The sequence below is a fragment of the Oryzias latipes genome, chromosome 3 (assembly GCF_053564925.1).
Source record: "Oryzias latipes strain Hd-rR chromosome 3, Olatipes_Hd-rR_3.1".
Classification (NCBI taxonomy): domain Eukaryota; kingdom Metazoa; phylum Chordata; class Actinopteri; order Beloniformes; family Adrianichthyidae; genus Oryzias; species Oryzias latipes.
Window position 1 is genome coordinate 16387877 of NC_136239.1, and position 24758 is coordinate 16412634.

The 24758-nt window shown below is 39.3% G+C and overlaps 3 protein-coding genes across 6 annotated transcripts; 2 read left to right on the forward strand and 1 right to left on the reverse strand.

Moving 5' to 3' along the window:
* Window positions 1–3091: 3091 nt before the first annotated feature.
* Window positions 3092–11957, forward strand: myef2 (myelin expression factor 2). Of its 2 annotated transcripts, XM_004066903.5 has the most exons (17): window positions 3092–3282; window positions 4491–4693; window positions 5423–5475; window positions 6351–6358; window positions 6451–6544; window positions 7368–7556; window positions 7675–7828; window positions 7902–7951; window positions 8031–8091; window positions 8464–8565; window positions 8867–8911; window positions 8995–9084; window positions 9198–9293; window positions 9477–9536; window positions 10802–10986; window positions 11401–11452; window positions 11602–11955. In XM_004066903.5, the coding sequence occupies exons 1-17, from the start codon at window positions 3173–3175 to the stop codon at window positions 11763–11765; spliced, it is 1716 nt and encodes a 571-aa protein (XP_004066951.1). In that variant the 5' UTR covers window positions 3092–3172; the 3' UTR covers window positions 11766–11955. The 2 variants fall into 2 exon arrangements, with proteins under 2 accessions (XP_004066951.1, XP_078800396.1); XM_078944270.1 differs by lacking the exons at window positions 3092–3282; window positions 4491–4693; window positions 5423–5475; window positions 8464–8565 and having other exon boundaries at window positions 6084–6358; window positions 11602–11957.
* A 375-nt stretch (window positions 11958–12332) lies between these two features.
* Window positions 12333–17803, reverse strand: slc24a5 (solute carrier family 24 member 5). Of its 2 annotated transcripts, none has more exons than XM_020712481.3 (9): window positions 17474–17803; window positions 16603–16782; window positions 16097–16180; window positions 15800–15903; window positions 15601–15701; window positions 14964–15247; window positions 14646–14855; window positions 13093–13194; window positions 12333–13019 (listed from the first exon to the last, which is right to left on the reverse strand). In XM_020712481.3, exons 1-9 carry the CDS (start codon window positions 17628–17630, stop codon window positions 12697–12699), a joined length of 1545 nt encoding a protein of 514 aa, XP_020568140.1. In that variant the 5' UTR covers window positions 17631–17803; the 3' UTR covers window positions 12333–12696. The 2 variants fall into 2 exon arrangements, with proteins under 2 accessions (XP_020568140.1, XP_011486683.1); XM_011488381.4 differs by having other exon boundaries at window positions 14646–14852; window positions 17474–17790.
* Window positions 17804–19002: 1199 nt separating this feature from the next.
* LOC101174167 (E3 ubiquitin-protein ligase RNF128) lies at window positions 19003–23628 on the forward strand. Of its 2 annotated transcripts, XM_078944271.1 has the most exons (2): window positions 19003–19086; window positions 21012–23628. In XM_078944271.1, the coding sequence occupies exon 2, from the start codon at window positions 21323–21325 to the stop codon at window positions 22406–22408; it is 1086 nt and encodes a 361-aa protein (XP_078800397.1). In that variant the 5' UTR covers window positions 19003–19086; window positions 21012–21322; the 3' UTR covers window positions 22409–23628. The 2 variants fall into 2 exon arrangements, with proteins under 2 accessions (XP_078800397.1, XP_004066953.1); XM_004066905.5 differs by lacking the exon at window positions 19003–19086 and having other exon boundaries at window positions 19299–23628.
* The last annotated feature ends 1130 nt before the right edge of the window (window positions 23629–24758 follow it).

The following is a 24758-nucleotide window of genomic DNA, read 5'->3' on the forward strand; positions in this document are numbered from 1 at the left end:
TAAAGCCTACTTGAATATTATGCAGTGTCCAGAGTACATGCAGACTAAAAATTGTTAAATGTTTATCTGTCTTCACACAGCAGGTCAGAAGCATAACTGATACTGGAAACAATGAAACAATAATTCTTTAACATGCTCTGACAAGATCCCTTTAAAAAGGTTAAGGAACACGAAAAGGGTTTTTGTGTGATAGTACAAAGTTAAAGAAGGCACAGAAGTTACAGAGATTTCCGAAAGCTCATTTTGAACCAAGCCTGGTCATGGACCTAAGGGATTCAAATAGTATTTCTGCTGGAAACTAAAGTTTGTTTGTTTTTTTACAGTTTTAACTGACTATTTTAACTACAAGAAATGCTGTTGTTTCATTTTTTTAAACCAGAAAACGTTTTACCACTTTGTTGGCCTACTTTTGGATTTCAGATAAGTGCATCATATAGTACAAGTTAAAGATTAACCTCCCTACCTTGGTGAAGCTAGTGGGAGCACTGGTTTAGAAAAATGTCTGCAGCATTCAGTTTTTTAGAAAGGCAGACAGTGAGTGAAAACCTATTGATACGTCTTGTAAAAGGCAAATGCAAATTTTATTCATCACCAACATATTTCACTGTAACTTCTAGCAATACAGCTTTAAAAAAAATGATTGCTGTGTTGATCAAAATGATTGAATGTAATAACATTTCTCAGGAAAAAGGTCTTTTCATACTTTCCAATCAGATTTCCTGATAATTTTAAGATAAAATGCAAATAAATAAAAACACATTTAAAAGGATGAGGAATAGACAAATGAGTCAATACAACTGAGAATAATAAAGAGCTTGGTATTGAATTGCAATCATTTAAGCAGCATGACACTGGCTGGAAACTACACTGACCAAAGATATAAACGCAACACTTTTGTTATTGCTCCCATTTTTTATGGTATGAACTCAAAGATGTGAAACGTTTTCCACATACACAAAATAACCAGTTCTCTGAAATATTGTTCACAAATCTGTCTAAATCTGTGATAGTGAGCACCTCTCCTTTGCCAAGACAATCCATCCCACCTCACAGGTGTGCCATATCAAGATGCTGATTAGACAGCATGATTATTGCACAGGTGTGCCTTAGACTGGCCACAAGAAAAGGCCACTCTGAAATCTTCAGTTTTGTTTTATTGAGGGGGTCAGGGGACTTAGACAACCAGTCAGTATCTGGTGTGACCACCATTTGCCTCATGAAGTGCGACACATCTCCTTCGCATAGAGTTGATCAGGTTGTCTATTGTGGCCTGTGGAATGTTGGTCCACTCTTCTTCAATGGCTGTGCGAAGTTGCTGGATATTGGCAGGAACTGGAACACACTGTCGTATACGCCGATCCACAGCATCCCAAACATGCTCAATGGGTGACATGTCCGGTGAGTATGCTGGCCATGCAAGAACTGGAATGTTTTCAGCTTCCAAGAATTGTGTACAGATCCTTGCAACATGGGGCCGTGCATTATCATACTGCAACATGAGGTGAAGATGTTGGATGTACGGCACAACAATGGGCCCCAGGATCTCGTCACGGTATCTCTGTGCATTCAAAATGCCATCAATAAAATGCACCTGTGTTCGTCGCCCATAACATACAGTATGCCTGCCCATACCATAACCCCACCACCACCATGGGCTACTCGATCCACAACATTGACATCAGAAAACTGCTCACCCACACGATGCCACACTCGCTGTCTGCCATCTGCCCTGAACAGTATAAACTGGGATTCATCCATGAAGAGAACACCTCTCCAACGTGCCAGACGCCATCGCATGTGAGCATTTGCCCACTCAAGTCGGTTACGATGACGGACTGGAGTGAGGTCGAGACCTCGTTGAGGACGACGAGCATGTAGATGAGCTTCCCTTAGACGGTTTCTGACAGTTTGTGCAGAAATTCTGTGGTTATGCAAACCAATTGTTTCAGCAGCTGTCTGAGTGGCTGGTCTTAGACCATCTTGGAGGTGGACATGCTGGATGTGGAGGTCTTGGGCTGGTGTGGTTACACGTGGTCTGCGGTTGTGAGGCCGGTTGGATGTGCTGCCAAATTCTCGGAAACTCCTTTGGAGACGGTTTATGGTGGAGAAATGGACATTCAATTCCCTAGCAACAGCTCTGGTGTACATTGCTGCTATCAGCATGCCAATTGCACGCTCCCTCAAAACTTGCGACATCTGTGCCATTGTGCTGTGTGATACAACTGAAGATTTCAGAGTGGCCTTTTCTTGAGGCCAGTCTAAGGCACACCTGTGCAATAATCATGCTGTCTAATCAGCATCTTGATATGGCACACCTGTGAGGTGGGATGGATTGTCTTGGCAAAGGAGAAGTGCTCACTATCACAGATTTAGACAGATTTGTGAACAATATTTCAGAGAACTGGTTATTTTGTGTATGTGGAAAATGTTTCACATCTTTGAGTTCATACCATAAAAAATGGGAGCAATAACAAAAGTGTTGGGTTTATATCTTTGGTCAGTGTATATTTACTGCTGCCTTGGTTATATTGTCTGTAGTTAAGACAAGCAGGAACAAACTAGACTGGACTTAACTTGACTAGACTAGACCTGACTAAACTAGTCTAGTCTATGTCTTTGTTCATCTGTTTTGTTTTCCACTAGTAAAATGAGGTAAGGACGTCATAGTCCACATTTTTTGTTCCTTACTTTTATAACATGGTGAAAACAAACATGTAAAGGTGAAGGAAAAAGAGTTTGGGATTTTTTAATTTACAAGATCAATAATAAATAACAAAGTTATTGCTTGTTTATAAATAGAACACATTTAAAACCTTGTTTTAAATGCTTCATTTTATTTTATTTTATGTTATTTCCTAACTCTGGACCTTTTTATTTAAATTGTTGTCTTTTAATTTTCAAACTTTATGCGATCTCATTCACAAAAATATTTTCCTAAACTTATTTTAGTATTTCTAAGATGATCCGTAGTGGACAGGGTTTCTTCCTAAACTTCTGTTCTATTCTATTCTGTTCTGTTCTGTTCTGTTCTGTTCTGTTCTGTTCTGTTCTGTTCTGTTCTGCAAGGCTGCCTAGCAACGTCTTGGAAATCTCGCGATAGCGGAATAAAGCCTTTTCCCAACTGCGTAGCGGCATCTTCTGTTGTGTACCAGACGGATAGACAAACCTTACTATGGCAGATGTTACGACTCAAGAAGAAGAGATAAAGCTGGAGGAGACGGTTGAATCTATTAAATCTGAAACTGACGAAACATCCCAAGAAACACCAAATGGCGTGAAAACGTAAGTAACAATAACATATAGCCTTTTCGCTCCATCTGGTGGGCTGCTAGCACGCTTAGCCAAAATGGAGTCCCGTGATGCTAACTATCGTTAGCCAATGGATAGCAAATGTCGCTATGCAATCAACACAAAAGTACAAATACATATCTGTTAAAAGGTGTTGGACTTTCGATCATATTTAATTCGTAGGCAAGCCCAATAGGTTGCAAAATGTCGCGGCAGTCTTATCAAAAAAGATTGTGCAGCAATGTTAGCTGGAGTAAGTTAGCTGGGATAGGAATATGGAAATCTGAACAAAAAGGCACATTGAAACGAAACCGTTGAGTAGATTTGACACTTAATCATAAATTATGTGTTCCATAACACACACACGTTTGCTTTTTCTTTACCATATTTAAGCATCCACTGTAATGTGAGGGTTAGTTGTTCTGCCATTCATTGTGCTAGGAGGAAACTATGCTGCTGCTAGCTAAAGTTCCGGGATCGAATTAGCACCTCGCAAAAGAAAAGCATAATTAAAACACAACAATTAAAACGATTTTCTGCATTCGGTTCGCAAAAAACAGGTTACAAGTAAAAATAAATTATTTAATATTCTATGTAATGATTGGATTGGAAAGCTACGTTTTTTGTACAAAAATCTTGTTTTCTGGGTTTTTACCATGTTCTTCTGGCAATTTTCTCATAATAAAGGATATAAACAGAAAATGTAACTCAAAATTGGCTTTTCCTGATCTTTTTCTTTATTTAAATCGTGACTCAGAAGCAGACGAAAAATACAGTTTAAAAAAAGGTTGTAGTTATGATGTAGAAACTACAATTGGCAGATCCACGTATATGATATGTCTTTGTTTTCCTTATACTACTTGGGATCTGGCTCAAAACTGTACAGCTGGATAGTTCAGATATTGCTCGCCATTGTTGTTGCACAAGTAATGTCAGGTTGGGGTGTGAGGGCTTGTAAACTAGTGCTAACCTTATTCACAGCGTAAAAACATATGGGTGATGGGAAATGGTGGGGTGAGCACGCTTAATGCCCAACAGTCCTGCCCACAACTCAGAGGCAAATATTTAATGAACTGCTGCCGCTCTGCAGAAACTATGGCCTAGAAAATGGCAGGTTTCTTGATTTTTTTTTTTTTTTTTTTTGGCTAAAAAACTGCATCTTTTGGGCTGATCAATAACCTGTAGCTTTGTGAACTTTTCAGAGACAATGAAGAAAATAAGCTCAACACAGAAAAAAATGATGCTAAAGAAAAGCCTGGCAGCAGAAGAGGAGGAGCCCGCTATCATCCCTACAAAGACAAGCATGGTGGAGAAAAGAAGAGTTCTCATAGGAACCGGGTGTTCATCAGCAACATCCCATATGACATGAAGTGGCAGGCAATCAAAGACCTAATGCGAGAAAAAGGTAATATCCTCATTATTGTGGTTTGTCTTTCTTTTTTGTTTACTTCTTCTCCTTGACTTGTCTACATCTTTGTCCTACAGATAGTGTTGTGCTTCTAGCACCTGTTTGCTAGTTTGTAGTCTTACTTGGATGTTCATTGTGCAGATTCTAAGGAATCAGCATTGTGATTTTTAGGTTATTTGTGTTTCAAACAATTTTGGATGGACACCAATCCAGTTTGGGCTGATATCTATGCAAGAAAAGGAAAGAAACAGTCAAATTGTTACTTGTTCTTTGGAATTGTCAGCTCCAAATTGCAACCTCAAGTCATTTGAAGCACTGATTGTTGAATGTTTTTGTTGTATTTTGCTTCAAGGTCATTGAATGAAAATATGCTCATGTCTTACTTTCTCAATTAGCGAGGTCACATTAAGCCTTTTGTGCTCCAAGGAGAGTGTAAGACTCTTTAATCATGAACGGAATTGCTGTTAAACTCATCATGTTGAAGTCTTTTGAATTTCTCAGGTTTGATGTAGCTGTGTTTCTCTCTTGCCTTGGCCTTTGGGTGTCTCAGTCACTGCTCAGCAAGGTGTGGTGTTGTCTGGTGGGATGTTGGTCTGGGCTGACTGTTGATCATTAATGGGACATCTCCATCCGTAGATGCATTGCCAAGGCCAAAGGCGACTCGAAGACTTGGTGACTTAAATTACTTTGTTCTTTTGGTATTTTTCCCTTGTATGTCTCATGTAGTTGGTGAGGTTACATACGTGGAGCTCTTTAAGGATGCTGAAGGAAAGTCAAGGGTAAGTGATGTGGCCAACTTGCTGCACGAGGTTTTAAATGCCCTCAGCAGGCTCTTAATAATCAAGTGCTCTTCTAGGCTCTGATCCTTTGGGTCACCTGAACTGGAGTTACTTTATGTTGTGTCTAGATCCTTTTAGATGGACAATGATTGATACCTTTATGAAAGGGAGATGTCTGGTTGATCTTGGAAAAGCAGCCTAATGAACTCCTCCTCTAAGAGAACATTTTTGGCTTTGCTGTTGTTATTTCAATTGACCTAAACGTTTGTTTGTTTGGCCATTTTCCAAATGGAAATGTGGGGTGTGTGATTTATCTGATTGATTGACCCTCATGTTTCAAAAATATTTGAAACAGAGTTTTTTTCAATATCAAAACAGTCTTGAAAGATCTTCTAGTGTTTTTTCATTATGTTTCACATTAAACTGCTTAAGTTTCTTGTATCTATTTAAATGTGAACCACCGTTTTTCCTTTCCCTTTTGACTAAATTGGTTAAAACTGAACAATGTACTCAGTAAAATGGTGGCATGTTTTTCTTGCCATTAAAAAAAGAAAGAAAAATAATAAGTTAATTTCCAATGCATAACTTGGTGTTTTAAAAAAATGTATTCTAGGTAAACATTTGTCTTAAATTATTTTAGAAAATAGCTTTTTATCTTTTAATTTGATTAAAATTAATACAATTAAAATTGAACAATTTAATTAAAAGCTAGCTGGCTTAAGCTAGTGATAATGGCCAAAATGCACCCAAGAAATAGAAGAAGCATGTTTAACACATTACAATTCAAATGTTGTCATGGTTTCTCATGTCTTAATGTTAAACATATTTTTATTTGTTCCTTGTGTGCCGCCTCAACTGCCATGTCCTGCGATCAGGGTTGTGGGTAAGACACAGCAATATTATTCTGATTTGAAAGCAAACTTTGGTTTTGTGGCTTTCATTTGCTCATTTTGTTCCTGTTGTCTCAATCAACAGTGTTGTGGAGTTCAAAGATGATGAGTTTGTGAAGAAAGCAGTCTTGACAATGAACAAGCATGACCTGAATGGAAGACCACTCAACATAAAAGAGGTGAGAATGAGATTCTAGCTAAATATTACAAAACCTTTTTTGAAGCTAATCTTTGCTATCTGCTGTTTGGCTTAATATATGAAATAATTACAACAAGGTTTAGCTTCTTCTTTTTGATATTTTACTTATTTTGTTTTAGCAGGTAATGCATGATGTCATATGCTTAACTCAGTTATGCAAATATTCAAAAATAAGCAGCGTGTAAACTTTAAAAGTTTTAGAAAATAGACACAGTGGTGGTTTTGCAGTTGCTTTTAAGTTGTTGAATGTTTTTTTTTTTTTTTCTTGTAGTTTATGTTATGATAATAATTGCAATGTTGTTAAAACATTTGGCAGAGACGTCTTATGTTTGATTAATAATAAAACAAAAATGAATTTAGAAGTTTAGACTTCATGGAATCTGAAGATATTGAAATATTTACTGGTGCACCAAAAATGCTTGTAACTAGCTATAAATGTGTATTGATTCTTCACTCTATCTTCTGCTTTCAAGTGTCTCTACAATATTGTCTAGTTGAAAGTGATGTTCAAAAATAGATCAGTATCCACAGTCTGTGGCTCAACTGCACAGGAGGAATTTTTAACTAATGTTAAGAATGAAACTACTAGCAGGTTTCCATCTTTCAAAAAGAGTTTACTCTGTGTGCTGTTGAATGTTGGACAGTTTCCCTTTTAAGGTATTTTATACTTGTCAGTCACATGCCTAAGGATTTCTTGGCAACAATTCTAATTGCAATAGACTACAGAGTATTTGGAAGATTTAATCTTAAGTTTGTTCCTCGATAATATTGAATGTGTTCAATTTTTACTTGTTTTGTTTCAGGACCCTGACGGGGAGCATGCTCGGCGTGCGTTACAGCGCATAGGAGGTGGACAGGGAGGTCGTGGACAGGATATGGGACCTGGAGGGATGAACCTCCCTCCTTCCATTGCAAACAACCCTAATATCCCACCTGAGGTTATCCATGGTCTGCAGGCTGGAAGACTTGGCAACACAGTGTTTGTTGCTAATGTGAGGACAAGCCTCTCTCTTTCTTTGTTGTTGTAGTTTGTTCTTTTTTCTTTTTTAAATTAAGCAATCAATCCTTTTTTCTCTCCAACAAATTTTACTTATTTTTGTTCATCTGCAGTTGGATTTCAAGGTGGGCTGGAAGAAGTTAAAGGAGGTGTTTGGCATGGCAGGTGTGGTGAAACGAGCAGATGTGAAGGAGGATAAAGATGGCAAGAGTCGTGGGATGGGAACCGTGACCTTTGATCAGCCACTAGAAGCTGTGCAGGCTATTTGTATCCTTAAAAAAACATATTTCTTCCAAAAGAAAACATTCCTTGATGTTAGTTTCCTTGACTCTGCTCTCAGCTATGTTTAATGGACAGATGCTCTTCGACAGGCAGATGCATGTTAAAATGGTTAGTTTTTTTGTTTTCTTTTTGAAATGCGTAAAGCAGTAAAAACAAGCCCAGATATCATTTGATCTCATTGTTCCAGGATGAAAAGTCTCTCCCTCCTGATGATTTCCCTCCCATTGAGAAAGCCCCGCAGTTACCACGTGGGTACACTTATTAAGCTGCATATACTTGTATGAACTTCCATGAACACATTATAGCAATGTTTTCAGAGTTTTGCCCCCCTGCTGGAATAATTGAAGTATTTTAATGTGTTTGTAGGACATTTTCTGTGTTGACGGTGATGTTAAATCTTTTCTTTTAAATCTTTGTTTTCTTATCTGTTGAATAGATGGGAAGATTTTGCTTTTTGCATTAAAGCATAATCAAAAATTCCTTTTATAGAAAAAGTTTGAGTTTGAAAGTTATTATGACTTTGGGTTAAAAAAAATCTATCACTGTGATCACTAAAAGTTATTCACTCTATCTATTATAGTTAAAAGTGGATGTGTCTGTCTTCTATCTTTGCCCTGCAGGGGGTCTGGGTGGTATTGGCATGGGTCTCGGGCCAGGAGGCCAGCCCATAAATGCAAACCGTCTGAGTGGAGGTGGAGGGATGGGGTCTATGGGACCTGGAGGTCATTCTTTTTTTGATTTACTGTATTAATGAAAAACCCCTCAAATCCATTACAACACAGTTTTAAAAACATGCCATGATGGCAAATGCATAAGCCGGGAGGTGTGAATAGTTGCCAGTGGGTCTGAACCTAACAGAAATGGGTTCAATATGGTCCTGAAACATAAACTTAAGTGTAATGTTTTTAGCTGGTTTTGCTTCATACATGAGACTTGGCTGAAATGCTGTCCTGTGAATTAAAATTCATTAAAAAGTAACCAACATATTGTGCTGCTTTCTCATTGGTGCTTTCTGTAATCCAGGTATGGATGCTTCTGGTTATGGTGGGATGAACAGACTCAGCGGAGGTGAGGTTTTCAGCTATCTTTTCATTTCCTGTAAGACACAAATGTTTAGGAGTCATAGTTCACCTTGACACTGGGTTTGACAGGAGGTGGAGGCGGCTTTGGAGGCATGGATAACATGAACAACATGGGTGGCTTTGGAGGCCGAGACATGGCACCATCTGGCAGAATGGGAGGTAAGAGATCCATATATTTGTAGCTCAAAAACATTATCACAGATATTAACAATTATCAACATTATTTATGTTTTCAGAGAATTTATTTATAATTAGACTTTTTTTTTTTTAAGATATGTACCGACAGGGAATGGGTGGGATGGATCGAGACTTTGGCCACAACGACATGCCGATGAATCGAGGATTTGCAGATTCCTTTGGAGGGATGAGTATGTTTTATTTGCACTTAAAATACACATACAGAGGTTTACACATCTCTGTGTATTTGCTTTTCAGAAATAAAAATTACTTGTTGCTTTATGTGCTGTTCTGCTCTTTATTGTTGGTTTAGATGCTGTAAAACTGTTGTAAAATTCCATAGTATCTGTAGTAACCTGCTTTCTCTGCTTTAGGTGGAGGTTTCAGTGGCGGCATGGGCGGTGGTGGCATGGGCCACATGGGAGCTGGACTAGGTACTGGACACATGTCACAAATGTTATTTAGATGTGTGATATATCGAAATATCAAAAGGAGTCCTAAGTGCTCCGGAAGCAGTCTTGAATAGGATAATTGTAGATTCACAAAAGAAATTCTAACATTTTTTGTTCTTTGCTGCATTATTTTATTCTTTTGTGACGCTGAAAGAACTTGGAAAAATACAAAAATATTTGCAGCAAGAAGTATTTTAAAGAATACAATTTGATGGAGATGTATTGTCATGTAGTGGTTAGAACTGCCCTGGTTCAAATCCCAGCTGGTACCTTTCAATGTGAAGTAGGGCTGGGTTGATCAAATCGATTAATTGATTTGATCCAAGCTTAATGTATCAATGATTGATCCATAAAAGTAGAGATTGATCTTTTATACCTTTCCTTTTCCGGTGACCTAACACATAACCGCAGTAAAGCCAACTTCTGCTAGCTGGATGCTAACCTAGAATGGAATTTCCCATAGGACGGCTGATGCTAACGCCGATTTGACTTGAACATACATTGCTGACTAAATGACCAGCTTTATTTACTCATGAATTTTCCCAACTCTTTTAAGGTAACTTTTTTTTTTTTTGTAAGTAACCATTTGTGGTCTAAAGCACAGTTTTTTGCTCAAATCTTCTGGAATAAGGTGCAATGCTACAGCACGAGCTCCACCTATTGGCCAAACTGAAATGCCCTCCAGGAGAGGCAGAACATTTATTTTTGCTAATATAAGCCAGTTTAGAGCCTTTACAATGTTGATGCACATTTTTGTTGGAGCTTCTTCTTATAAAAAACAGGTAACACTGTATGGTCTAAACAATCTAAATGGTTTGTTATTTCACTAATACTTCTGGCAGTACGTGAATTGTATCAGATTAATATAAATATCTCCAAAACATATATAGATTAGTAATATATTTCTATACAAATGTCTAAATGTTTAAACCGTGTAAATTTCAAATTGAATTGTAACAAATCAAATGGAGTGAATTGAAAGAATAGAAAATTCATCATGAATCATATTGATCGAGGCTCTGATGAACCAAAAAGAATCCATTCTGGAAATGATAGGTGATCCCCAGCCCTAGTGTGGCGTTTGCATGTTCTTCCTGTGCTTGCATACGTTTTGTTCAGCTTCCTCCTACAGTCCTAAAACGTGCTTCACAGGTTAATTAGTGATTCTAAATGGGAGCAGGATTTACGGTTTTTGATCTGTGAACCTGTAAACAACATACCACTTTACACTGGTGTGTGTTTTCCAGGTGGGGGCATGGGTAACATGGGGATGGACCGGATGGGCTCTGGCTTTGACCGTCTTGGCATGTCAGGAATGGACATGAACCGTGGCTTTGGCGGCTATGGGGGTGGAGTATCGGGGCACATGGGTGGAGGCATGTCTGACCGAGGTTCTGGGCCCAAAGCAGGATGTCAAATTTTTGTGCGAAATGTAAGTTTGATTTAGTAGACGAAACCCTAAAGAATTACTGTTTATTTTATGGTTTTTGTTGGAAAACTTGGTAAAAACTGCACTAAGTCAAGACTTGTATTTTAAAGCTTTCTTTATGCAATGTGACACTTGGTTTAACTTTATTAGTGTCACCAAGTGTTTGATTTTAACTTTGACTGTAATTTACAAACAGTTTTATGGACATTTAACTAAAGTTGAGAGGTTTGTTGCCGCTAAAGACAATTCCCCATATAGTCACCACTTCCACATTTTTGAATTTGTTCATAATAACAGTTTTATTATGCATTATGTTGTCTGTTCTAATTTAATTTGAAAGTAATTTAATAAGAAGTGGTTTTTTTTAATCAAATCTAAAGGAGTTTATTCACTAATGGAGTTTTTTTTTCCCTGCAGCTCTCTTATGATCTGACATGGCAGAAGCTGAAAGAGAAGTTCAGTCATTGTGGTAAGTTTGGTCTGTTTGTTTCATTAATCCACTGCTCAGACAGAATTGTTTATTTGGTATTTCATCAAGATTTGGCTGTAAACATGTGGGCTGAATCAACAACTTGTTCCGAGCTTCTGCTAGAAATGAGTCTTGCTGTCCTTCTGCAGGTCAGGTAATGTTTGCAGAAATCAAGATGGAGAATGGCCGGTCAAAGGGATGCGGAACCGTCAGATTTGATTCTCCGGAGAGCGCTGAGAAGGCCTGCAGGTTGATGAACGGAACCAAGATCAATGGTCGTGAGGTGGACGTCCGCATCGACCGCAATGCCTAAAGATTTTGTAAAAGCTCAAAGAATCACACTAATCTATCCAGCTTCCCTGCCTTTTTCTTTTGTTTTGTTTTAAAAACACAATGACTTGACATCCCCACGTTGTCATTTTTTGTTAGCAATTTTATCTGTGTTTTGTGTTTTGTAAACCCATTAAATTTTGTCAGTTCATTTGAATAAACTTTTTAATTTTTACACCTGTGTCCTGAAAATCTTTCTATGATCAAGGTTTCCAAATAATATTCACTGGTTACAGTAGGGGTGTTGCTCTGTTGAGCTATTTGAACCCTTTGCCCCTCGGCAGTGGCTTATTAAAAATGGAATATATTTAGTACAGAAAATGTATGGAAAAACATTTCTTTTCAGGGATAGTGTAAAGCAGCTTTTCCAGAATGGCAGAGGTGTTAGTTTTACTCCAAAAGATTGTCATTCATTTAAACATGCATTACACACATGTAGTGTGCCTGCAGGACAGTCATTTATGGCTCTTGTAGTTCAGTTTTTATAGGCAGGAAAACTCTACCTATTGTATTTTTGCCTTACATTAAACTAAACAAATCTTAAGACCAGTTCAGTTCAGTTGGCATGTTTATTTCACTCAGCAGTAATAACTGCAAGTATGGTTTTTTTCCATTTCTCAAAACGAGGAATGACTGGCCTTCACTGTAACAGTGTGTAGTGGATCAGAACAGGCACAGGTATACCTGAAGAAAATCTTGTACTTTCAGTCAACCTGTGTAGTTTGTATAGATGGTGTTATTCATGTAATGCTATCACAAGGTTATGTTCTTCTGGCCATCTGGACTTGAAAAGGTTGATCCGAGGAACTGAAAGTCTTCAGTTCAGTGAAACTTGCTTCTGTAAGGAAAGGGATCCATTGTTGACTCTATATGAAGGCTTAAAAGATGGCTTCCGTCCAGAGAAGGTTGTGTTTTCAGTCACTGCACAGTCGTATAGGATTATTCCCAATAATCCCCAGTTCATACAAAATTGATAATGTGGCAAAGAGGATGTAGCAGATCAGAGAAACCAGCCCCAACTTCCAGTCCAGTTTCCATCCGTTAATGTGCACTGCTACAAAAAGGAAGACGATGGAAAGGAGGAGTGTGCATGAAACAAAGACCAGTCCGGAGCTGTTGACCTCCACAGGGTTGATGGTGTCGACAAAAACAGTCTTGATGAACCAAGGCAGGCCCAGGCAAAGCATATCAAACACATTAGAGCCTACAATGTTGGACATGGCCATGTCAGCTTTACCTGATGAACAGAAAGCATTATTAGACACAGATTTCTGAGTGTTTTGCATGCATGTGTCTTAAAAACAAGTTACCTTCTCTGGCCACCATCACACTTGCCACTGTGTCCGGTATACTGGTTCCAGCAGCAAGCAAAGTGAGTCCCATGACTGTGTCGGGGATGCCAAGTGTCTCCCCTGAACAGACACAAAGTCAGACTCGTCTGCAAACATACTGTGGAACAACAGCATCAAACGTGCTTATTGGTTCTCAGTTAACACCATTGTTGGCATTTGTTGTTCATATGACACATCCTGCTTCGGCGTGAGCTATCTAATGACTGTGGCATAATCGCATCATTGTTCATCAGACGCAGCGGCGTCACATGATGCATGTGGAGCTTAATCCTAGGTCAGCTTTACAGTTTCTATCTGTTATAGACAGGCGCTGACGCTGTTCTCAGAACCCAGGTTATGTACGTAAGCCTGGCCTTCACATGACTGCATTACCTCAGGGGTGAAGCTGCTATAATCCTGCAGGGAATGGCTAGGCACACCCCCACCCTCCACTCCTTCCCCAAGACAATGGCATCTCGGGAATTAGCCCAGCAGACCAGCATGTGACTGTACTCTGTAAAATGGATTTTTTTTTCTCTCTCTCCCACAAGTTGCAGAAACTTGTGAGCCACGGTGATGGACTGGGGGTGCTTTGGTGATTTCCACCTACCTTTAAACTTGAGGATCAGACAGACTTTGCAAGATGAACAGTGAAACAGATCACACTACACTTTTTTTTTAATGGTTTCTGACGCAATTTGGTAGACAAACAAAAACAGTTTATGAGCGCTAAATGCTGAAACATACTGGTAAATTCTTAACGTTTGTAACCCTTGTGCTATCCTAGGCACTTTAACATTGGGAGTTGGGTCATCTAGACCCACTAAACAGTGCTGTGAACCTTTTTTCTTCAATGATTTGTGATCTTTACTGGTGTCCATGGATTACATGAAATCTTTCCACCTTTATCCACCTTTGTCATGGTAGGGAGAACACGTCAATGTAAGGGTGGGGTCATAGGATAGCACAAGGGTTAAAACCCACTCTTAATAAAGAAATGCAAGGATGTATGATCTTGCCCATAGTTTAAATTATGCAAATTAAAAAAAATACTGCCACAGTGGCTAGAAATGACTTAAATCAATCCTAATCATTTTAATCCAATTGCAAAAGACAAACATCAGTCAGCTGTTGAGACACACATAAACAAAGTGGATGGTAACGCCTTTCAAGTGAGGCACTACTGGGATGTTACCCCAGAAAGAGTCAGATGCAGACCGCCCCCCACCCTCCACGGTGGCCTTGCGATTGCTTCTGTATCCTTTTGGAAGAAAGCAGGAAGAGGTGATCTATCAGAGGGAAGTCTGGGCATCCTGAGACTGCTGCCCCTGTGACCCCAACCCTAGCTAAGCTGTATTTAATTGAGGGCAGAATATTAAATAAAATAATTAGTGTTAACAGTTTTAAATGTTACACCTGATTACAGAAGCCATAAAGTTTGGGAGCTAGGGTGTAAGTATGTTTATTTTTGTTTTGAGGTTGGAATGGTTTATAATTGAGTAAAAACTATAAAAAGCACAGGAGTGTCTTACCAACAACAGTCACCATCCAGACTAGTACGTATGTGAAAGCAGAGATCCACACAGCCGACATGAAGAACGTTATCATGAACCACTGCTTCCAGAACCGTCTTCTACAGTCAGGAACAGTCAGGAAAAGCAGAACGATCACAGGCAGGGACAGGACCCAGAGGATCCTCTTCAGGTCGCTTTCCGGCACGGAAAACACACTTTTCTGCTCTGCTGTGATGAAGGCAGATGCACAGGGTTCCACCATACTGACTTCAAATGTACACAAAAATTAAATGAAAGAGCAAACAGTAACTTGAGAGGCTAAGAAGTGTCTCATACCATCTGAAATCTCGTTGAGGCCGTGCAGGCTGAGGGACAAGTGAGAGTACCCTGAATCATCGTGGAAGATCCCACTGTCTGTTCTGGAACGGCCGCAGATTCTCAACCTGGTGTCGTCGTTCCAGCCAGTCAGAGGCTGCGTTTCCATTTTGTCAGCAGAACCAGAACTCAAACAGGTGCAGCAGGGGCTCAGCTTCCTCAGGACAAACTCACTGATGCGGAGGTCAAAGCACAGGACAACTATGTAGACACCGTAGACTAGAAGCAGACAGGCAGCCTCGTACCTGGTAGAAAGACATCAATAGTAGACGTTTTTTTCAGCATTTTTTGCTGTTACTTTATCTATCAGAGCAATTTCAGACCAACATGCGGATTCACTCTACATCTGTTTTTGTACAACAAATAAAGTCCTGATAGTACACATTGTCTCAATTGTCAGTGCAATAAATGTCCTATAAAGCGTGGCTGTTTTGTGGTCTCTTTTCATGTTCCTAACTTTCACAATACTCTATAAAGAACTGCTTTAAACTTTGTATTTCATAAGCAACTACTTTACCAGCAAGTGTTGTAAGGTCTGAAGATCATGCAACCATAAAACAATGAATTATTGCCTACAAATACAAAAATATACCCTCACCAGTACACTTTGTTATCGGAAATGATGCCAATAACAGCGGCAACACTGATTCCATATGCCAGGCAGTCCCTGAACAGAGGCCAACAGGTGAGACGCCTCGCCTGATAAAGGAAGCACATAACAAAAAAGAGTTTACAGCTTACATCAGTCTCGCCTAGAAAAGCAGCCATTTTCCCCCTCAGAGTATGCAAGAACATACCACTGAGGCCAAAATTCCACAGGCAGCACAGATTCCTAGCAGGTTGTAGACAGCCGATCCCACAATTGTGCTGACCCCGATGTCCCCTTTTGTTACAAACACACCTGACACACAGAATGCACAAAATCGACATTTTAGCTTTGAAAACTGGACCAGCGTATAAAGAGAGATGGGAGAGAAGACACTGAGGAGACAAGTAGGGTTATGGTAGCAGCCAGAAAATCTATAATTTCAAAAAAAAAGCAAGATAATCATGAAGCAAATGTCACGAACATTGTTGAGTTGTTGAATGTTTACCTAGAAAAGCAGTAACAAGTTCAGGAGCAGAACTCCCAGCTGCCATAAATGTTGCTCCTGCTACATCCTGAGAAAGGCCCAGACCTGAGGGAGCCCCAAGAAAAAGAAAAAAAGAGAGGATGTCATGAGCCACTAGCTCATTTACCAACATGTTAAACCAAAGTTTAAAAATGATACTAAGAAATATATTTATGTCAGAAAATGTGCATAATATTTATTTTATATTTTATTAATATCTATTCAATAAGCTTTGTGTCACTTAGAAGATATAATCTGGCCCCTTTCATTTGCTAAAGATTCACGTCACGGACTCTAGGGTGAAGGTTCCAGGTCAGCAAAAGACTTTAATGCTTTTGCATTACATTTTTAATTTTTTAATTTTATCTAATTAGGATCAAATGTAAAAAAAATGGATTAATGCAGCTATTTTATCATATGTTTTTTACAGGCTGTCAATCAATTCAAGGCTATCTTGTCAAGGTACAGTTCAAACCTATGCCACTTACGTTCACTGATCACTTCCAGGGACGGCAGAAAGTAATCATCACAAACTATAGCAACAGCCAACAGCATGTAGAAAATGATCATGAAGTAAATGACCAGCCCCCCATCCTTCCTCTCCTGCACGGTGAAGAAGCCATCAGGAAACTCGGAGGCTTGGGGTGAAATGCATTCTGTCTCGTTCTCTAAACCAGCATAAAAAGACAGAATCATCATAGACAAAATCCATTCCCCCCATGACTGACAGTAAACTGTGTTCTTCTAGTTCATCGGTGGTCAGGACATTTTTACAGTAATTAAATGAACTGCAAACATTTCCATGATTGGTAAGCCACAATCAATTACAGGCTGGTTTGCTTGCTGATCTGTACTTTCAGATTTGCTGAGAAGGTTAAAGCTGTCTGAGCTTATTGGTTAAGTTTGAGGTCCTAGCATTTCTCTCATTCTTACGTCTAACACTCTGTTGAATTGCAGTTTTCTCAGAGTTTACTTAACATGTATTTTACGCTATAATATAAAGTAAAAAACAAAGATTTATAGTGGATGGTATTTTTTTGAAAAAAGGTGAAAACTAAACCGACATGTGGTCATGTTGGTATTGACGTTATTTCCCAGCAACCAAACTACCAAAATTGAAAAAGTCCTATTTTAAATCATTAAATCAAGTTATAGCCAAAAGTTTAATACAGTGTTTGCTTATGGACACGTTGGGCAGATTATTAGCAATGTGATGCTCCATAATGTGAAAGTCAGACCTTAGTGAAAAGAAAACAACAAAATAACAGGTTAAAGCAGTTTGTTTTTCATCCTATGTCCGCAAACATAATCATAAAAGCTGGGTTCTTTTCCTGCACTTCTCCATGGATGTGCACTTACCCAGGGCCCGGCGCACCCTCACAGTGGGAGCAAACTCAGCTGTTTTTGCTGTAAACGAAATAAGATGAAAGGTGCCATACAAAAAAATGACAAACCCCAAGAAATATGGTATAAAATCCTTTCTTGTCTTTTTCCTCAAGATTGCAGCCTGACTCATATTAATCTGAAAAGTATGAAATGTTTAAAATTCGAGACGTTTTAGGAAAAATTATTAATCAATTTAGCGTAATTAGTTTGCAAAGACGGTATGCATGTGGGCTGGATAAGCACTACATGCAGCTGCAGCACTACACTACGACTAAAAGCTGCAAAGGGAGATTATTGGGGGGTGAAAACATCTTTTAAGCTTTGGAGCTCCTAAGAAAGAAGGGGGGGATCACGAGTTGTGAGTCATTCCACTTCACTTGAACAAACTCCAGCCTGAGGCGCATCAGAACTGTTCTTTATCATAATCGCACTTTAACACAGCTCCACCACAGGAGGAAATGGGTTTTATTTCTTCATTGGGGAAGGATTTGTACTCATTGAAAGCCTGAAGCAAAAGCTTTTCTAATAATGTTATGCCGGCTAATGTCAACAAGGGGGGTGGAAATATAGCATATTGTCCTGATGGCTGCAAGCACATTAAAACATGATTGAATTGTGTGGAAAAAGCAGCATTAGGGGAGAGTCAGAGTGACACATCAATCAATTAAACACAAACTTGTTCAGTAGGCATAGACAATGGACCAAAGACATAGCTTATATCCAAATTCCCTCCCTACTTCCTTACTACTAAAAACTATTTAGTGCAGGAGTAAAGTGTCCTGGGTTTTGAAAGCAATTAGGACACCATGCTCACTACTTTGTTTTTTAAACGGCAAATATGACATCATCAATTAGACCACAATATATTGCGTTTGAACCATTTTTGTTAAAAATTGATTTAACTTTGTTTTGTTTTTTCCCCCAGATTTTTTCAAATAAATCATCCATGTTTTCATAATCAGAACACAGTGGATTCATAGAGAGTCTTGACTAAGTTTTTACTTTGGGAAATGGTGACATCAGATGCACCATTTAAAAAAAATAGCAAACAAGATATCAAAATTATTTTTAAAACCCAGGTCCCTAAATAGTCTGTACTATATAGATTTTTCAGTATTTTTGGAAATAGGGAGGGAATTCAGACATAGTGTATTCTGATGATGAAAACCTGAATAATTTATTTATTAAAAAAAACAAAAAAACAACAACATAAAAATACATTTTTTCCACAAAAAATGTTCAAACGCAATGCATTGTGGTCTGCATTTATTAAGCATTAGTGCTCACTGGTTTTTAGCTGAGTTATTGGGCATTTCTAGGGCACTCAATTTTTTTATGACATACTGGACTAAAAAATAGCGAGCGTACTATTTAGTGCACTAGTGAGGGAATTCGGACATAATTCCTAGCAGACAAACGTTACTTTGGCGCAGCGGGATCGCCACAGCAGTGCGTTTGTGGTGTTGGGCTTGTTGGGGCATGTTTCCAGCAGGCGCTCCCACTTTTAAAGGCTGATGCTCTCTGTCTAGTCATCTGGAGGACGCTCAGCATGAAAATAAAAGCACAGAAACCTGCATTACTCTGTGGTGAGTGGCTTTGCTTGTTTTTTTAAGAACTGCTCCAAGTGACGTTGAGTTTACCAAAAATGAGCAAGCAAAATGTCTTTAAATAGTCTATTAATGAAGGTTTTTGTTAACCCTCAACTCCTCGTTTAGAGACAAGTTTTGAGCGTGAGCGTGTACATGCGTCTTATGCCCTTTACGGGATAATATTCGTGAGTGCAGGCAGCGCATTTATTTATTTATTTATTTTTAGTCAGGAGCTCCTAAAACCTAAGTGCAGTAATGGCGCCCTCTTATGTTCTGAGTGTGTTATTGCAAGTCCTGTTTTCAGATTTGCACACGAGTCAACATTTTTAATACAAAAAAGTTAAAATACCGGTACTTAATACATATTACATTTTATCTAGACTTTTTAAAGTAACAAAAACGTACACTATTAATGAAAATACGTACATTTATTCTTATTTTGTTTGTGTTTATTTCAAATGTTAAAAACTGCACATATAATGCACATATAAAACTTTTGTTTTGATTATTGTGGTTCAAACCTGAAGTGTATTTTGCTTGTAATTATATTAAGGGTGTAACATTTAATTAACTTAATTGATAAATCTATATATTCTTATGATCCAACAGGATCAATTTGTCTGAGGCAAGTTATACCGTTCTAACAATGATTCAAAATGAAATAAATCAGTTATAACAATTTTGGAAAATATCATTTGGATTGAGCCACAATAGGTTTATTTTACCATTAAATGGAAACGACAAAGTGTATCACAGTAGAAAAAACACACGTGACTGAAATTATTAAGTCATAATTCCAGTCTAATGTGTGTAAACACTGAATTTAGCAAACATGTGACCATACAGTGAGGTAGAATGTTCTAATAATGTTCCCTTTGGATTATTTTGATCTGGAAAAACAACAGTGGGCTGAACATAGGAAACTAAAAAGTGAATACATTTGTCATTCATTCTTGTTTACTTGTTTGTTTGTACACATTTTTAATTTACACTTGATTATTTTGCAAGAAATTCAAGGAATCTGGAAAACTTCACTTGCACTGTTCAGTACCAGGAATTTATCTCTGAGTCACACTGGTTGAAGTCCTAGATCCATTTTAGGGCAGTGAATCGGATCAATGAATCGTACCAGCAATCACAAATTATGATTTGAACAAAATTGTTTTTAAAATAAATCGCATTAAATGTTGATTTTAAGTAATTAGAGGAAATAAATGTCTGTTTTTTTTAAACAAAATTGGATTTTGAATGTTTGTCTTGCACTTGACTTTGTGCAGGATGTTATTTCAGGAATGCAGGCTCATAGAAGCACCTTTGTTCCCTTGATCAACCGCGATGTGCTCAAAAGCTTGACAAATACACACAAATGTCTCTTGTGTTTTAATATTTTAGTCAGTGTATGAAAATCAATGGACAGGACCAAACGGACAGCAGAGCTTCTATTTGCACCTAAAGCCTGCTTGTGTACATGCTTTCGTTTTTGTGTGTAAAAAAAGACACAGTGGAAACTTGACAATCCCTTCTTCCATTTCCTCTTCTCATTTGTGTCTGGGCCTTTGGAATAGAATTTCAAAATCCTTATCAAAGTGTGCTTTGCATAACTTTTTGTGTATATAAACAATGATTTGTCCTTTTGAGGGTTTAATTCTAGAGAATTCCAAATTTTAGGCACGTTTTATTTGTTGCTAGTAAACAGCTGGAGGGTTGTGCAGTTTGACTTGTTGGGTCACTTTACATAGCAATGATCGTCATCTCAGAAAAAGGGGAAGAAACAAGTAGAGCTAGAAAAACTGGCTGTGCGTCTCACCTCATCATTACAAAAGCCAGTCAGGCGGTGTTTAGTAGTCTTTCTGGAGTTTCTCTGCGTTATTGGAACTATAAAATCCACCTTATCGTCTGCTTATCATCCCTTTCTTTTCTAGAATGTTGCTCCTTGCCTCTTAAAACAGCAGGTGTGTGTGTTTTGCGCATTTCAACTTGTTGAATAGCAGCACCCTGCCCTCCGCCAAGCGCTCAGCGTTCAAGGTTCAGGAAGATAACGAGAGGTGAGAGGCTGACGCATAGCTCGTGTTGTGTTACCAAAGGATCATATTACAGCAGAGAGCAGGTTGGGTGAAACCAAAGCTGCGTTCACCTCGCTGTGAGTGGAAACAACACAGGAATTGGGACTGAGAAAAAGGACTTTTAAAGGAGTAAAAAAGACTTGCTTTGTTGTTTGAAGAAGAGCGTTGCCATGGGTAAGAAGACACTTCACCGTCAGCTGCTTTTGCTGTGTTTGTCGGCGCTTGTTTGCCGCTCCACTTCCTTAGTGTTTTGGACAGCAGTGGTGGAAATGAGCTACGCTAACAACAACGAGACTGTAGACAAGTACTGCGAGTGTGGTGTTTTCGGTCGCAACTCTGTGGTGGACAAAGCCTCCGGGATTGTCGTGCTTCCAAGAGGAGACCCTAAAGGCTGTGGCTCAGATCCCGTCTACGACCGCAACTTCAGCTCACCCCCATGGATCGCCCTGGTGAAGCGGGGAAATTGCACCTTCAGTGAAAAGATCAACGCTGCCAAGCGGCAAGGAGCAGCTGCTGTGGTGGTGTATAACGTGGAAGGCAGTGGAAACAGCACCACTCACATGGCACACGCAGAAGCCGATGGGATCGTGGCTATCATGGTTGGCAACATTCAAGGGTCGGAGATTGTCCGGCTGGTGCAAAACGGGACAGAAGTTCAGCTGCTGATCGAAGTGGGCAGCCCCCACGGGCCCTGGATGGACACATACTGGCTGTATTTCCTGTCCATCGCCTTCTTCATCGTCACCGCGGCCTCGATCGCCTACTTTGTGTTCATCTCAGCAAATCGCCTCTACAACATGAACCGGCAGAGGCGCACCGAGAGGAAAATGAAAAACGAGGCCAAAAAAGCCATCGGGCGCCTCCAGGTCCGCACGCTGAGGCGAGGGGACGAGGAGATCACCTCCGACTCCCACCTGTGCGCTGTTTGCATCGAATCCTACAAGCAAGGCGATGTGGTGACCGTCCTCACGTGTGACCACATCTTCCACAAAGCCTGCATCGAGCCGTGGCTGCTCGACAGGAGAACCTGCCCCATGTGCAAGAGCGACATCCTGAAGGCCCTGGGGGTTGAGGATGAGGCCAAGGAGACTGTGTCTATAGTACCACCACCAGATGTCGCTGTGATCACAGTGGCAGGAGCGGAGAGACTGTATGAAGTCCCTCTGAATGACCCAGGCAGCCCCAACCCGGGCCAGAATCAGCATTACTATGACAACGTTGCCTTTGAGCAAGACTCGGAAGCCGCAAGGGGGTGAACGACAGCTAAAGAATGACAACAACCCAGGAACTCAGTTAAATTTCTTGTTTTTCTCAGATATTGCTCTTACATTCATTAAAACCAACAAGTTAAACGGATCTACAATGTTTCAATGAAATAATTAACATGTCTTATGCTGACATTGATTTAAAACAAGATTCAAAAAACTTTATTTAATGGATCTGATCTGAAAAGTTCGGAGTATTTCCTGGAAAATAAGGAAGTGATGTTCTGGTGAAGCGCGCTTCAGCTGGTTGTGATTTTGATGTCAACACTAAAGAGGGGTGGAGTGACTCTTTGTCACATTTCTATTTTGCATTGGCAAAACAGCCAATACTCATTTGGAGTGCTAGTGCTAGAGCAGGACTTTAATTTAAAATTGTGGCCAAATTTCTCTCTGAATCTCAGACGCCTTTCACAAAACCCATGATCATTTTTGCTGATTCTGTCTTTCTGCTTCCTGGTTTCAGACTGTGGTGAGGTTTGTTTCCCGCTTTTACCAGGTGATTGTGAAGTTGTCAGACTGGATTTGAAAAAAACAAAACACTGCAATGAACACACCCTTAACAGGAACTGCAGTAAAAACCATGCAAACAAAATGACCTGGAGGACTCAGGGTATTTAAAGGACATTTTTAAAACAAAAAAACATTAAAAGTGTGGCCCTTTCTGTGAACTGGGAGTGAAACACCAGGAAGATGAATGTTAGCACAACTTTGAACTGAATGTTTTCCTTCTTTGTAAATTTGATATGCTTAGATCAGAGCTATTTTTGATAGTAAAAAGTAAGACTTTAAATGTTTATCTGCATTTCCATTCTCAATTAAGCTCTAATTGTTTTAAATGAGCCTGTCTTCCATGTTGTGGCTTCGGAATTATTTGAAATGTAGTTCATTTAGTGGTCTACCTCTGAACTGTGTTGTGGTTGAATTCATTTAAATCTATAGATTTAGGTGTCCCTTAGAAAGAAATGTATAAAAAAAAACATTATTATTATTTTTGTTTCTTTGTTTGCTGTTGGGGATACGAAGAATATATGTTGATTATGGTACCTAAAATATATTTTTAAATGTGAAATCATTTCCACATCTTTTTCACAGATTCCAGGAGTCTTTAAATTGGACTGTAAAAAAAAACACTATACGTCACTCTCTGTATTAAATCACATTGATGTTTGTTAGAATATAATAAATCCCTCAAAATGAGGCAAACTTTGGGACATGCGTGATGGTCAGAGTGTGTTTTAGGGACAGAGGGATGTGCTTGTGAGTGTGTCTCTCCTTATTCTCCGAGATATTCCCTCAGGCACTTGAGGGGGAGGTTAAGCTGTAGTTACCTCCATCCAGATGGAAGCCAATTCCATTGAACCTGAGCTACATAATCATCATAAGTTGGGGGGCTTGACCAGGCAAGCAAAGCTATGCAGCTCTGTTGCAAAAAAGAAAAAAACCCAGGATTTGTCATGTGCTTTTCAAAATAAAATGTTGAAAACATTTTTTTTTCTAATTATCATTTTTGAGAACTTTGGGCTCATCCTTCATTGTCTCAAAAATGTCTTTAAAGCCTTAAAAATAAATGTGATCATATAAGCAGTTGCTCTGGTTGAAGTCCAAAGTTTAGTCATCCAAACATGTTTGACGCATTTTACTTTTCTTTTTAATTTTGCAATAAGAGTTAAAAAAATATCTTGAGCAATCTCACAGACATCTGTTGAACTAAATCCTCCTGTCACGCCATTGGCAGGCATCAGTCATATCCGGTTTTACCATGAGATTAGACATCAGTGGGTGGACAGCCGCGCAGTTATTTCAATCTTTGAAGGTTTGCCTCTGTATCAGCTTGAATACCCTTCCTTAGGTTGGTATACCATGTGCCTCTGTCGCTGCATTTAATAGTCCAATTAGCTCTTAATAGATTGATGATGGCAGAGATGAAGATGAAGAAACCTTCAAGCCAGGACATGTTCAAGCACTTTGGGTTGTCCTGGGACTGATCAAGGGCTTCTCTGGCCCACAAAGCATCTGGATCAGAGGAGAAGCCTGGTTAACATCTGAGATGGGTTGTGGGTGCAGGGGCTGGCGAATGGGTTACCAATGTCAAACACCTGCTAAATCATGGGGCCCCGGCTCGATGTTTGATGATTGGCCGGTGGCTATGAATGCTCACAGGCCTTTTGGAATCAAATTAGAAACCAGGGTGACCATCCACCCGTATGGGCATTTCTGTAACCCTGGGTCAGGGATGCTGTCACGTGACTGGCATGAATGAGTCATTTGTTCGTTTTTGTCATTTCCTTAAAAATTGTATTGTGTGCCTGCAGGGAACTGGTTTGGCCTGAGGCCCCCAGCC